At 36.5% G+C, this 15,193-nt stretch overlaps 1 protein-coding gene across 1 annotated transcript in view; it reads right to left on the bottom strand.

Moving 5' to 3' along the window:
* ABCB5 (ATP binding cassette subfamily B member 5) overlaps positions 1–15,193 on the bottom strand; it is a 116,904-nt gene that overhangs the window by 40,503 nt on the left and 61,208 nt on the right. The window contains exons 15-18 of the mRNA XM_026507252.1: positions 14,054–14,188; positions 3,037–3,180; positions 2,002–2,106; positions 1,747–1,824 (exon numbers count right to left, since the gene is read on the bottom strand). Coding sequence (XP_026363037.1) covers positions 1,747–1,824; positions 2,002–2,106; positions 3,037–3,180; positions 14,054–14,188 — 462 coding nt within the window. The remainder of the gene's footprint in view (positions 1–1,746; positions 1,825–2,001; positions 2,107–3,036; positions 3,181–14,053; positions 14,189–15,193) is intronic.

Here is a 15,193-nt window from a genome sequence, read left to right as displayed (position 1 = left end):
TACTTTATTCAAGAATGTTACTGTCCAGCTATTCACATGGCTAGTTGTAGGCAGAGCATTCACGTCTAGTATTAGTCTTCAGGATATTGGATTAATGCTAACCACTGGGTAAACTGGCTCCTGGACTTAAGACTCCACCAAAAGCACGCTGTGAACCTCTAGAGACAAAGTTCAAAGCAATGTTTGGAAAAGTTATATATGTTCTTTTGTTCAAAACATTCAGACATTCAGGGTACACTATCAAAAATTCCTGGAAATTGAAAAGAGTAAATTTCCTTGAATGTGGAAAAACAGAAATTCATACAGAAAAACAAAAATGAGCCGAAATTATCAGTAAGTGTGAAATACAGTATTAGTTAAAATCCCACCTAATTTCACCAAAGATTTAAGGAAAGGACATAAAGTGTTCATAAATAAAAAACAAAATTAAAGTATAAATTTAACTTGAGTGAGCTGTGCAGGCATTAAATGGTTTTATGATCCATCAAGTATATTTTTGATTTTCTGGATTAAGGAGAGTCTCCAATTATCTCTGACAGACCTTTGAGCAGAGAATGTCAGGCACCAACTGCTTCAGAACATCAAGTTGCTATGAGAAACCTTGCACTTGCTTTACTGAATTCTGTAACTTGTAGTTCCCCAAGAGCAAAAAGGCCTAGGAATTTTGTTACACGGCAGCAGTGACTACTGCTAAATGTCACAAGATGTAAAAACTGGCTTTGACGACTCAGGTAAAGTGACAGTAATTCTATTTCTTTCTTTCTTTCTTTCTTTTCTTTTTTTTTTTTTTTAAAGATTTTATTTATTTATTTGACAGAGATAGAGACAGCCAGCAAGAGAGGGAACACAAGCGGGGGGAGTGGGAGAGGAAGAAGCAGGCTCATAGCAGAGGAGCCTGATGTGGGGCTTGATCCCATAACGCCGGGATCACGCCCTGAGCCGAAGGCAGACACTTAACCGCTGTGCCACCCAGGCGTCCCAGTAATTCTATTTCTGACAAGAAATGACCTTGGCAGGAAGCTATTTGCTCCTGCACAGGGAGCTCTGGTGACAGAAAGTATGGTGAATGGCTTCAAATCAATTATTGGCTTTCAGGGAACCCAATATACCTCAGCTTCTGAAAGAATTTTAGAAGTGCTGATCTGGGACATTCCTGCCATTTGCCCGCAAGATTCACCTCTCAAGATTACTACTTGATCTACCCAGTTTTAGTTATTTCACAGGAGTGATTGATCATCTGTGCATGGCAGGCCAACCTGTCAGCGAGCCTACTACCTGAATTCAGGACTTTTCTGATGAGGACAGAGAGACTGGCTGGTTACAGAAGCATGGGGTGAAAAAACTTGCACATGGATGAGAACTAGAGGAATTAACTCCTCCTTTTAAAATATGTTCTGTGAGATATTATAGCTCTTAATTCTCAGTTTTTATTTATTTGGTCTTTCAATCTGATCCTAGAACACTACATTATACATGTAAAAAAAAAAGATTCAAGGAAAAAGAAATGGACTCTAAATTCTGTTTTCTATTAAGTTGTATTTTCAAACATAACAATCTTGAACTTGCTTCCATTAGAAAAATATACCGTAAGAATTCTGATGTTAAATGCTGCTTAGAACACAAAAAGCATGCTTTTAAGGGATCAAAGGAAAGATTATGTCAAGAAATTGACTTGAAAAACTACAGGTTGGAATATTTAAAAACACACTTTAAATAAAATAAGAAAAAAATCAACTAAACACTGACCTGATATAACATGGCTTTAAATGCCAAATGTCTTAATCTCATGGTTAAAATTTCCCCTGCTCTGCCATAAAATAATCCCTGGAAAATAAAAAGAAAATCTATATTTATTCTTAATTCTCTTTTCTATTTCTTTGTAATATTTAGTCACTACATTTATTTATTTATATTTTATTTATTATATTGTTATTATTTTTAAATCAGAGGATGATATAAAAATGATCCTGTTCAAGCTTATTTAATTCATTAAAAACTTACCTGAATGAAATAACCGACAAAGCAAGTAACACCCAAAATGACAAATATTATGGAATACATCTCAGCATCACGCTTTAATGTGGTTTTATCATCATCTTCAAACACCTGAAAAGGAATAGATAAAAATATGATATAAAAATATCAAGTGATCGGAAGAAAATATAAAAGAAAGAGAAAAAATTGAAATGTCTATCAGAAATTTTTGAATGGATTTCAACATAAGAATAAGACTATACATTTTTGGGGAAAAGAAGTGCACCATTATTCTATCCGGTACATTCATTACATATGATAAAAAATGATTTGTTGTCAAATTTCTCACTTAAGCTATGTAAATATGAGATCAGACAATGAGTCTTCCATCTGCTATTATTATCACAGTATATTTTCAAAGAAACCACCAGTTTATTTGAATTCTATTTTTAATAATTGCTACTAACTTAGGTTTCTTAATATTCTTCTATTTAAGGTACTACCTGCAATGTGAGACCTTTATACATGTCCCTAGAAATTGTTCCTAAAATTAGTAATTATACATATATTGGCATCTATGTTGAAAAAATGTAGCTGTGCTAATCTGGGAGACTGAAGACTTAACATGACTTTGTTCTTGGATCCATCAACTCTCCTGAGTCCCTTGGCACAATCCCAAGCTCTTGTTATTTCCTCTCCTTGAGCTGGCTGGTAATAAAAAATGGCCATTGTTGGGACTAGTTGAAAGAAGAGTAGTTGTATTTGTCTATTTTATTGCCTCAGTGCTTTGGAATGCTGATACGGCACTGGAGTCAAAATTAGAAAACAAAGTAATTTCTTTACTGATTGCCCAGTCAACAAGGCCCAGCCAAGACTTCACAATAGAGGCTGGCTTATCCCCTGAGAACATTAGTTAACCTTCCTATCATGGATCCTACGTTATGGGTGACCCACTGCAAGTTCCAGTTTCCCCATTGCTGGGTCAAAGTACAACAGGTCTGTTCTCTCAGGCTATATTTTGTTTAAAATTGTTAAAAATATTAGCAAATTAGCTTTACTTACAGTTACGATTTTTGCAAAGATGATGGAAAATACTGGATGAACAGTTCCATTTAGAACAGCAGCCAATGTCCCCAGAACCACAGAAAGCCATTCAGACTTGATTAATTTAAAAATTTTAAACAGAGAAACTTCAGGAAGACTTGTCTATGAATAAAATACTTTGGTTAATACCTCAGTTTGAGAGCATAATGGAACCTAGAGAAGTTAACCAATTCTAAACAGATTTATAATGTAAAATATCAAATATAATAGGTGGCAGGGTAAAAGTAGAATATTTCTTAGAAAAATTTCACCACCCATATTACTTGATGTCCTCAACATGTAAAAGAATCTTACCCCAGAGTGACTATTTGTGCAATTTATCCTTTTGGTATTTCATTGTTACTGTCATTTAAAAAGTACAGATTAACTCAAAAAATCTGACAGCTAGTACTCACAGAATAAATGACAGGCATATTTTCTTTATTCCTGTTAACCTAGATGGAATATTGTACCCTAGGATAAGACAAAAGGAACTAAGCATAGACAGAAAGTAAAAATCTTAGTAGCATTTCAAGCTTGAAAGTTTTCCAGTTTCATGACTTATTTACAGAAACATTTTTTCTAACATCTTAGTTTAAAGCTTGTTTTGGGGTTCCCATTTATAAGAAAAATGCTGCAATATCTGAGCATATTACTTAAAGTCACCAAGCCTCAGTTTCTTCATCTTTCCAAGGGGGATGAAGTTCCTATCAGATTACTACATTTGTATATACTTTGGGGTATATACCCAGTAGTGCAATTGCTGGTTCGTAGGGTAGCTCTATTTTCAAGTTTTTGAGGAACCTCCATACTGTTTTCCAGGGTGGCTGCACCAGCTTGCATACCCACCAACAGTGTAGGAGGGTTCCCCTTTCTCCACATCCTCGTCAACATCTGTCGCTTCCTGACTTGTTAATTTTAGCCATTCTGACCAGTGTGAGATGGTATTTCATTGCGGTTTTGATTTGTATTTCTCCGATGCTGAATGATGTTGAGCACTTTTTCATGTGTCTGTTGGCCATTTGGATGACTTCTTTGCAGAAATGTCTGTTCGTGTCTTCTGCCCATTTCTTGATTGGATTATTTGTTCCTTGGGTGTTGAGTCTGATAGGTTCTTAATAGATTTTGGATACTAGCCCTTTATCTGATATGTCATTTGCAATATCTTCTCCCTGTTGGCTGTCTTTTGGTTTTGTTGACTGTTTCCTTTACTGCGCAAGAGCTTTTTATCTTGATGAAGTCCCAATCATTCATTTTTGCCCTTGCTTCCCTTGCCTTTGGCGATGTGTCTAGGAAGACGTTGTTGTGGCTGAGGTTGAAGAGGTTGCTGCCTGTTCTCAAGGATTTTGATGGATTCCTGTCTCACATTTAGGTATTTATCCATTTTGAGTCTATTTTTGTGTATGGAGTAGGGAAATGGTCCAGTTTAATTCTTCTGCATATGGCTGGCCAATTTTTCTAACACCATTTGTTGAAGAGACTGTCTTTTTTCCATTGGATAGTCTTTCCTGCTTTGTTGAAGATTAGTTGACCATGGAGTTGAGGGTCCATTTCTGAGTTCTCTATTCTGTTCTATTGATCCATGTGTCTGTTTTTGTGCCAGTACCATACTGTCTTGATGATTACAGCTTTGTAATAGAGCTTTAAGTCCAGAATTGTGATGCCACGAGCTTTGGTTTTCTTTTTCAACATTCCTCTGGCTATTCGGGGTCTTTCCTGGTTCCATACAAATCTTAGGATTATTTGTTCCATTTCTGTGAAAAAAAGTTGATGGTATTTTGATAGGGATTGAATTAAATGTGTAGATTGCTCTAGGTAGCACAGACATTTTAATAATATTTGTTCTTCCAATCCATGGGCATGGAATGTTTTTTCCATTTCTTTGTATCTTCCTCACTTTCTTTCATGAGTATTTTATAGTTTTCTGAGTATAGATTCTTTTTCTTTTTTTTTCTCCCTGATCTGCCACTTGTTCGGCCCCTACTTGAAGAGCAGTGGCCTGATGACTGTGCCTTGGATCACGGTTTATGGCAACCCCGAGCTGAAAGCCCACTCCTCAGGATCACTCTTTGCAGCCTGCTTCCCCGCGTTGATACCTGGGAGCTCTGCGGCACTTAGGCACCCTCAGTCTTTCTGTGATCCCAAGGGTCCTGAGACCACACTGTTCCAGCAAACCCCCTCTTAGCCACCAGAGCGACGTCCCTCACGGGACCAGACTTATAAAAGTTCTGATTTTGTGCTCCGCTGCTCTATCACTTGCCAGTAGCCGCCTAACGGAGGCTCCTTCCCCTGTGCGGTCTATCTTCCCATATCGCCTCAGATTCACTTCTCCACATGTCCTACCTTGCAGAAAGTGGTTGCTTTTCTGTTCATAGAGTTGCTGCTATTCTTTTCTTCGACCTCCTGTTGAATTCATAGGTGTTCAGAATGGTTTGATAGCTATCTAGCTGAATTCCTGGAACCAGATGAGATTTAGGTCTCCTACTACTCCACCACACCCCCCTCGATGATACTGAATCTTCTTATTCATGTACATGGTGTATTCTTCAATTTATTTAGGTCTCCTTTCATTTTCCTTAGTGATATTTTATGTATTTTGGTGTGTGGATCTTATAATTTTTGCTTATCCAATTTATTCCCAAGTATTTCATATTTTTGATACTACTATATATGACATTATTTTTAAAATTTCAATCCTATTTTTGATTTTTATATATTGATCATGTATTCTGCCACCTTGCTAAGCTCAATTACCTGTTTTAGTACCTTTTTTGGGGTACATTCCATAGGATTGTTTACATAAATAATCATGTTATCTCTGAATAAAGACAGTTTTATATCTTTCTTTCCTATCTGGATACCTTTTTTTTTTCTGGCCTTATTGCACAGGCTGGAACTTGGCACAATGTTGACTAGAAGTGGTGAAAAGTGTACATCCTTGCCTTGTTCTTAATCTTAGTCTCTCACCATTGAGAATGATTTTAGCTGTAGATTTTTTGTTGATGCCCTTTATCAGATTGAGACAATTTCTTTCAATTCCTAGTTTTCTGAGAGTTATCAGGAATAGACAGTGCGTTCTGTCAAATGAATTTTCTGCAGTGATTGAGATGATTAGACAGTATTTTTCTTTTAATTTTTTTTAATTAGAGGAGTTATGTTAATTTCTTAATGTTAAACCAAGCTTGTACATCTTAGATAAATCCTACTTGGTGATGATGTATTATTCTTTTTTATATAGTATTCATTAGATTTACTAAAATTTTGTTAAGAATTTTTCCGTCTATGTTCATTGTTGGATATTTATCTATAATTTTGCTTTATTGTAACATCTTTGCTAATTTTAATACCAGAGTAATATTGGTCTCGTAAAATAAGAGCTCCTTCCTCTTCACTTTACTGTTTGGTAGAATTCACCAGTTAAGCCAACTGGGCCTGACATTTCTTTGGGGAAAATGTTTTCATTACAAATTCAATTTCCTTTTAATAGATGTAAGATTATTCAAGCTATTAATTTACTCTTTTTTAAATTAATTTATTCTTGAGTGGGCTTTGGTAGTTTGTGCCTTTCAAAGAATTTGTCCATTTCATCTGAGTTGAAGGATTTATTTTCATTAATGTTTTCATAAGATTATCTAATTATTCTTTTAATATCTGTAGAACCTGTAGTGATGTTACCATTCTCATTCTTGATATTGGTATTTGTGTGTTTTTTCTTAATTTGTTCAGTCAGTCCAGTGGTTTTTCAGTTTATTGATGCTTTCAGAGAACCAGCTTTGGATTTCATTGATTTTTTTTTTATAATTATATTCTCCCTTTTCGTTTCTTAAGGGGTAAGTTTATTAATTTGAGGTCTTTCCTTTTTATATAATATAGGGGTTTAGTTATATAAATTTCTTTCTCAATACTACTTTAACTCTCATCTTATACATTTTTTTAAAACTCGAGTTATTTTTTTAAAGTTTTAATTTAAATTCCAGTTGGTGTACAATATAGTGTTTCAACACTTTCATACATCACCTGGTGCTCATCATGACAAGTGCACTCTTTAATCCCCATCACCTATTTAATCCATCCCCCCAGCCATCTCCTCCCTGGTAATCCTCAGTTTGTTCTCTGTAGTTAAGAGTTTGTTTCTTGGTTTGCTTCTCTCTCTCTTTTTTACTCTTTGCTTATTTGTTTTGTTTCTTAAATTCCACATATGAATGAAATCATACAGTATTTGTCTTTCTCTGACTTACTTCGCTTAGCATAATACTCTAGCTCCATCCGTGTCATTGCAAATGGCAAGATTTCATTCTTTTTTATGGCTGAGTAATATTCCTTTGTGTATATTTACCACATCTTCTTTATTCATTCATCAGTTGATGGACACTTGGGATGTTTCCATAATTTGGTTATTGTAGATAATGCTGCTATAAACAGCTGGGTGCATGTATCCCTTTGAATTAGTACTTTTGTATTCTTTGGGTAAATACCTAGTAGTACAATTGCTGGACCACAGGGCACATTTTAATTATGTTTGGTTTCATTTTCATTTAGTTCAAAATACTTTTGAATTTTTCCTTTGATTTCTTCTTTGATCCATGCATTATTTAGAAGTGAGTTGCTTAGCTTCCAAGTATTTCAAGATTTCCAGGCCACTTTATGTTCTTGATTTCTTTTCTTTTTCTTAACAATTTTATTTTTAACTAATCTATACACCCAATGTGGGGTTTGAACCTACAACTCTGAGATCAAGAGTTGCACGATCTACCAACTGAGCCAGCCAGCTGTCCCTCTGTTTTTGATTTCTGATGTAATTCTACTTTGGTTAAGTAATATACTTTGCATTATTTGAATTTTTTTTTTTTAAAGATTTTATTTATTTATTCGACAGAGAGAGAGACAGCCAGCGAGAGAGGGAACACAAGCAGGGGGAGTGGGAGAGGAAGAAGCAGGCTCATAGCGGAGGAGCCTGATGTGGGGCTCGATCCCAGAACGCCGGGATCACGCCCTGAGCCGAAGGCAGACGCTTAACCGCTGTGCCACCCAGGCGCCCCTCATTATTTGAATTTTTAAAAATATATGGAGACCTGTGTTATGACTTAGAATATGGTCTATCTTGATAAACGTTTCGGATGCATTTGAGAAAATGTGTATTTTTCTCCTTATAGGTGGAGTCTTATAAGTGTCTATTAGGTTAAGCTGGTTGAGAGTGCTATTAAAGTCATCTATATCCCTGCTGAATATTTGTCTCCTTGTTTTAGCAATAGTTAAGAGAGGTTTTAAAATCTCTAATAAAATTGTGAATTTTTATTGCTCTTTTTGGTTCTTGATAAATTGATCTTTCAAAAATTATGAAAAAAAAAAACCCTCTTTATTCCTGGTTTGTTTGTTTGTTTGTTTTGCTCTGAAATCAACTTCGACTACTATTTTTTTTTTTTAACTTTGACTACTATTAACATCACAGTCTACCTTCAAGTAATACTGCATATCATTTAGGAACCTTAAAATAGAATATTTCCATTTCTCCTTGCTAGTCATTTGGCTATTGTTTTTACACATTTTTACTTATATTTCTGTTATAAACCTTACACCATAATGTTATTTTTTTCTTAGAAAAGTAAATTATTGGGGCGCCTGGGTGGCACAGCGGTTAAGCGTCTGCCTTCAGCTCAGGGCGTGATCCCAGTGTTCTGGGATCGAGCCCCACATCAGGCTCCTCCGCTATGAGCCTGCTTCTTCCTCTCCCACTCCCCCTGCTTGTGTTCCCTCTCTCGCTGGCTGTCTCTATCTCTGTCGAATAAATAAATAAAAAATCTTTAAAAAAAAAAAAGAAAAGTAAATTATTTTAAACACATACTTAAAAAAACAGTATTGGGGTACCTGGCTGGCTTAGTCAGTAGAGCATGAGACTCTTGATCTCAGGGTCATGAGTTCAAGGCCCATGCTGGGCATGAAGCCTACTTAAATTAATCACTATTAACCATTATTATATTAACACATCTATTTACTATTTTTGATATTTTTCATTCCTTTGTGTAGATTCAGATTTCCATTTGGTATCATTTTCCTTCTGCCTGAAGGCCTTCTTTTAACATTTCTGGTAGTGTAGGTCTCCTGGTGATAAATTATTTCAGCCTTTTTTTCCCCTGAAAAATTCTGTACTTTGCCTTCAATTTTGAGAAATATTTTTCTGCATGCAGCATTTTAATTTGAGCTTTTTTTCATTTTAGTAGTTTAAATATATCACTTTATTGTCTTCTTGTTTGCACTGTTTCTTTTTTTTTTTTTTTAATGATTTTTTATTATATTATGTTAGTCACCATACAGTACATCCCCGGTTTCCGATGTAAAGCTTGATGATACATTAGTTGCGTATAACACCCAGTGCACCATGCAATACGTGCCCTCCTTACTACCCATCACCGGTCTATCCCATTCCCCCACCCCTCCCCTCTGAGGCCCTCAGTTTGTTTCTCATAGTCCATAGTCTCTCGTGTTTCATTCCCCCTTCTGATTACCCCCCCTTCTTTATCCCTTTCTTCCCCTACCGATCATCCTAGTTCTTATGTTCCATAGATGAGAGAAATCATATGATAGTTGTCTTTCTCTGCTTGACTTATTTCATTTAGCATTATCTCCTCCAGTGCCGTCCATGTTGCAGCAAATGTTTGCACTGTTTCTAATGAGAAGTTAGTGATTTTCTTATTTTTTCCCCTTTATACATATTATGCTGATTTTCTCTGGCTGTTTTAAATTTTTCTTCTTATTACAGGTTTTAAGCAATTTTATTATGACGTGCCTTCACATAGTGTACCTTATGTGTCTTGCATTTGGAATTTATTAATAAGCTTCTTGGATCTGTGAGTTTTTTGTTTTCACCAAATTTGGGGAAAAATTTCACTGTTCATTCAAATGTTTTTGCCTTTCCTTTGGGAACATATAAAATATAATCATAATAACTGTTTATTATTCCTACTAATTCTACCAAGTGTGTCACTTCTGGGTCTATTTCTGTTGATTTAGTTTCTCTTCATTTTGGGAACTATTTTCCTCCTTCTTTACTTGTCTGGTGATTTTTTATTCGATGCCAGACACTAAATTTTACTCACTGGGTTTTTTTTTTAATTCTCTCCTTCTTTTTTTAAGATTTTATTTCTTTTAAAAGATTTTAGTTATTTATTTGAGAGAGAGAGAGAGAGTGCGCACACACAGGTGTAAGTGGTGGAGGGGCAGAGGGTCAAGAAGACTTGCTGCTGAGCGAGGAATCCTATGCAGGGCTTGATCCCAGGACCCCAAGATCATGATCTGAGCTAAAGTCAGACGCTTAACCAACTGATGCACCAAAATTTTATTTTTTAAGTAATCTCTACACCCAATATGGGCCTCAAATTACAACCCTGAAATCAAGAGTTGCATGCTCTACCAACTGAGGTAGCCAGGTGCCCAGTGTTTTTGAATTCTTACATATATTATTGAGCTTTGTACTGGAACACATTTAAATTACTTGGAAATAGTCTGATCGTTTTGAGGTTTGCTTTTAGGCTTTGTTAGTTGGGCTCAGAACTGCATTTAGCAGGGGGGTATTTCTACCCCCTTGCCCCCACCTCCCAGGGTAATATTTTCCTTAATATCCAACTCAACAACCCATTAATTTAGCGACTGCTCATTCTGGCTGGTTTAATAATTACTCTTAAACTGATGGTTACCAGAGGGAAGGGGATGGGTTAAATAGGTGATGGGGATTAAGGATTGCACTTGTTCTGATGAGCACCGGGTGATGTATGGAAGTGTTGAATCACTGTATTGTATACCTGAAACTAATATAACGCTGTATGTTAACTAACTGGAATTAAAATAAAAACTTAAAAAAGAATAAGAACTATTCCTGACCCTTTGTGAACCTGTGTGAAAGGACTGTTCCTTTCATCCTTTCGGGTAGATCTTTCCTCTGTCTTTATCAGTTTTCTGCTGATCAGTACTCAGATGAAAACTCAATGGAGAACTTATGGAAATTGCTGGAACTCTGAGAAGCTCTCTTTTTCATTCTTTGCTCTGGGGATGCTCACTATTTTGGCTTCCTGGGTTCTGCATGGGTTTTCTGTCCTAGCTCTGAGGCTTAGAAACAACCCAGGCAGTAACCTGGAGCAATGATAAGATTCTCCTCATTTGTTTCCCTTTCCTCAGAGATCATAATCTTGTTCTGCCCGATGTCCAATGTTAGAAAACTGTTTCACATGTTTTGTTCCATTTCTTAGGTGTTTCAAGCCAAAAGGTAAATCCAGTCCCTGTTAACCTACCTTGGTTGGAAGCAGAAATCTCTAATTTCATCTGGTTTTCACAGCAATTGACACAAATGATCTCTTGCTTTTTTGTAACACTTTTCTTTTTTTTTAATTTATTTTTTATTTTTTATATTTTTAAAGATTTTATTTATTTATTCAACAGAGAGAGAGACAGCCAGCAAGAGAGGGAACACAAGCAGGGGGAGTGGGAGAGGAAGAAGCAGGCTCATAGCGGAGGAGCCTGATGTGGGGCTCGATCCCATAACACCAGGATCATGCCCTGAGCCGAAGGCAGACACTTAACCGCTGTGCCATCCAGGAGCCCCGTTTTTAAAAAAATTTTTTAGGAAACAAGGGAAAATTAAATTTATTTATTTATTTATTTAAAAGGTTATTTTATTTAAATTCAATTAATTATCATATAGTGTGTTATTAGTTTCAGAGGTAGAGTTCAGTGATTCATCAGTTGCATATAACACCCAATGTTCATTACATCATGTGCCCTCCTTAATGCCCATCACCCATTTACCCCTCCTCTCTGGTAACCCTCGGTTTGTTTCCTATAGCTGTAACAGTTTTCTTTGTTAGCCTCTGTGATACCACACTCTCTTGGCTTTTCTTTTATTTTCCAGTTATTCTTTAGGCTCCTTTGTTGGTTACTGCTTTCCTACCTAAATTAAAATTTTTCCTATCCTAGTTGCTTCTCCATCTATAATTGATTTTTCATTAGATAGCTTTAATCAGGTCCATCAGGTCTATTACTTAACCAGCATCATCTCTTCCCTGCCCTGTTGTCCTTGATCCCACTCTGGTTCCCAAACACCATTCTCCACACAGCAGTCAAATCAGATAAATCAGTTCATGCACTCTTCTGAATAAGACCCTCTTAATGCAATAGTTCTCAGCCTGCTTTGTGTCATGAACCCTTTGGAAGACTGGTGAAGTCTGAGGATTCCTTATGAGAAGAATTTGTAACAATGGGCTAAATAACCCATAGGTCTCAAAGAAAACCAACTGATCGAAATATAGTATTCAAAATATTTAACAAAAAATTCAAAGTTGTGATAGTTATGCTTGTGTTTCATTATTAGCACATTAAATAACAAGATATAATAGTGATGATTGTAACATATCTATAGCAACTGTAATGCGATATCAAAATTTCTGTGATTTTTAGGGGTGCCTGGGTGGCTCAGTCGGTTAAGCATGTGACTCTTGAGTTTGACTCAGGTCATGATCTCAGGGTCATGAGATCGAGCCCAACATTGGCTCTGAGCTCAGTGGGGGAGTCTGCTTGAGATTCTCTCTCTCCCTGTCTCTCTGCTGTTCCCCTGCTCATGTATACTGTCTGTCAAATAAATGAGTAAATCTTTAAAAAAAAATTGTGTGATTTTCATTGGTGACATCATAGGCACTGGTAATACTAATGTAGTTTGTTATTTATATTCATAATAAAATTAAATTTTTATCAATAATAGGTGGGGAAAAAGTTATGATTTTTTTTATATTCAGGATAGTTGCCTCTGAATTCTATCCAGATTTTCCTTGTGGGTCATGGATTATTGGTTAAAAACCCCTGATGACTTTCTGTTAGAGTAAGAAAAGAATCTAAAACCGATATTATGGTCTACAAGGTGCTGTAAGATCTGGTCCCTGAGTGTCTCACACAACTCTCTGCCCATCCCTCTCTTCTTAGTCACTGATACCCCCAACTCCAGGCCCTTATATTAGCTATTCCCCCTATTTAAAATAATACCATCTTTGTCCTGGTTACTGATTTATTACCTCTTGGGTCCAAATTCACCCTTTTGCCTTATAAATATTTTTCTTTTACCAGTTAGTAAGATGTCAAGCCCTGTCTGTTGAAGGTACTGGGAAAAAATTGCAGGAGGAGGGAATTTTACTTCCTGCTCTTTCTGGTGGTTTTCTGGGAAGGCTCCTCCAGGATAAGCTTTTCTCTCTGCTGCTCTGCTTATACAGTTTTGTCAGAGTAGGTGCCTGCTGAGTACAGTTTTCTCTTATGTTTGGCCACCAAGTGCTTTCTCCAGCTCTTGGCTTGGCCAGGAGAGGTGTAACCAGGGGACCCAGACAGCATCAGCCTGTATTTTATTCAGGTCATTAATGCCTGCACCCACCTACACATGGTACTGTACTTGACTCCTACAGAGGGCAACCTCTCCAGCTCCTGGTTTCAACAGTGCCCTGTAGCTTCTCCTGGTACCTAGTAGGTTCTGGCATGCAACAGGACAGATTTCCAGCAAACCCCACCAGTGAGGTACCTTAGCAACTTCACTGCCATCCAGTGAACCAAAGCTGTGCCCTCTGAAGTAAGGCATGAATCTCAGCCTTGACTGGGGGAGAAGGATTAGGGCTCTTCCTTGGGCCTCTATTTCAACCTCAGTAGTGGTTGCTACTTTTATCTGCTACCTCTGCATTCTTAAGAGTTCTCTTAATTTTTACTAGCCAAATCCTATTATGCCTAAAGGAACTAGAAAAAGAACAAGCCCATTCTTAAGAATTTTCTTGCCCCCAAATGACCTGTGACATAAATGGTCTTATTTGAGGGCCACTTTCTTAGAGCATCACAGTGATACTATAGTGAAGTCTGGGAAAGACTTATGCTTTAATGTTATAGTTATATTTTATTGTAAATTCTAAATATTACAAGAATTAAATAAAAATTAATTGGAGAACATGTGGATAAAACTTGTTGATAGTTAAACCATTACCTCTTTATATTGGATGGATTCTTCAGACTTGTCAGGAAGGTCTGACTTGATGGTATTCAGAGAGCACAGAGGAGCTGAGTTGATACTTTTTTCAGTAGACATTGATTCCATCTGTTCATCAGCTTTTTTAATATCCTTAAGTGAAGAATATACATGTTACTATTAGAATAATGTTTTCAGAATTCGAAAGACTTTTATTGAGCATCCTTCTAAAACTGTATTGCTTCTGATACTGAAAGTGATATATTCTTGTGCAGCTCTTGCTGAAGTTTTCAGGCTTGATAGAGAGCTAGTAAGTCCAACTTATACTAAAATGTTAGTGGGTGACAATAGCTTATTATGCCTTCTTTTCAAAAGACTTGTATAATTAACTGGAGAAAACAATGCCTTAGTTCAAAACAATTATTCCACTAGTAGGGACAGATTTTAGTAAAAAGAGCTTTGTGAGGGAGATGACTCAAAGATACTCTTTCTGACTCTTTTTTCGTAGCCTTTTATGGAGCTTATAAATTTATAATGTCTAGCTAGGCACTTAAATGTGATGTTGGCCCTGGGCCTGAGAGATATCTCAGGAGACTTTCCAGGCCTGCAACTGCTGCCCATTCCAAACTGTTCAGAAAGCAAAATCAGTAGGACCAGCTCCTAGAGAATAAGAAATTCCAGAGTCATCAAGTTAACTTAAAAAACAAAAACAAAAAAAAACTGTTTAAATTACAGGATAGGATGAAGTTCTAAACCAGATTGCTCTAAGTCTAGTTTTTGTTTTTTTCGCTACTCAGAGATATGAGACCAAATTTAGTGAAATAAAGGAACTACATATTTTCTGCTCATCTGAATCTGGTGTGAATAAATTTGTGGCTTCCCCATGAAGAGATGGGGAGGGAGACAAGACAGAAATGAACAGCTCAATTTGGATGATGGTGTCCCAGACCAGGGTGTGGAGCAGAGACAGAAAGCCTTAGGTGGATTTAGGTGCAAAGGAGAATATGCACATGGAAGGCTATCCAGTGACTGTGATTCTTTGACAAGCTTAACAACTGTTAATCAGGCATTTCAAAGTACAGTACACTTTAACCAGCCTTATAGTATCCTTTTTTTTAAATAGTAATATTTTTTTATTATATTATGTTAGTCACCATA

This window comes from Ursus arctos, unplaced genomic scaffold (assembly GCF_023065955.2).
Source record: "Ursus arctos isolate Adak ecotype North America unplaced genomic scaffold, UrsArc2.0 scaffold_3, whole genome shotgun sequence".
Taxonomy (NCBI): domain Eukaryota; kingdom Metazoa; phylum Chordata; class Mammalia; order Carnivora; family Ursidae; genus Ursus; species Ursus arctos.
The sequence above is the reverse complement of the archived record's forward strand: the minus strand, read 5'-3'. Positions and strand labels throughout refer to the sequence as shown.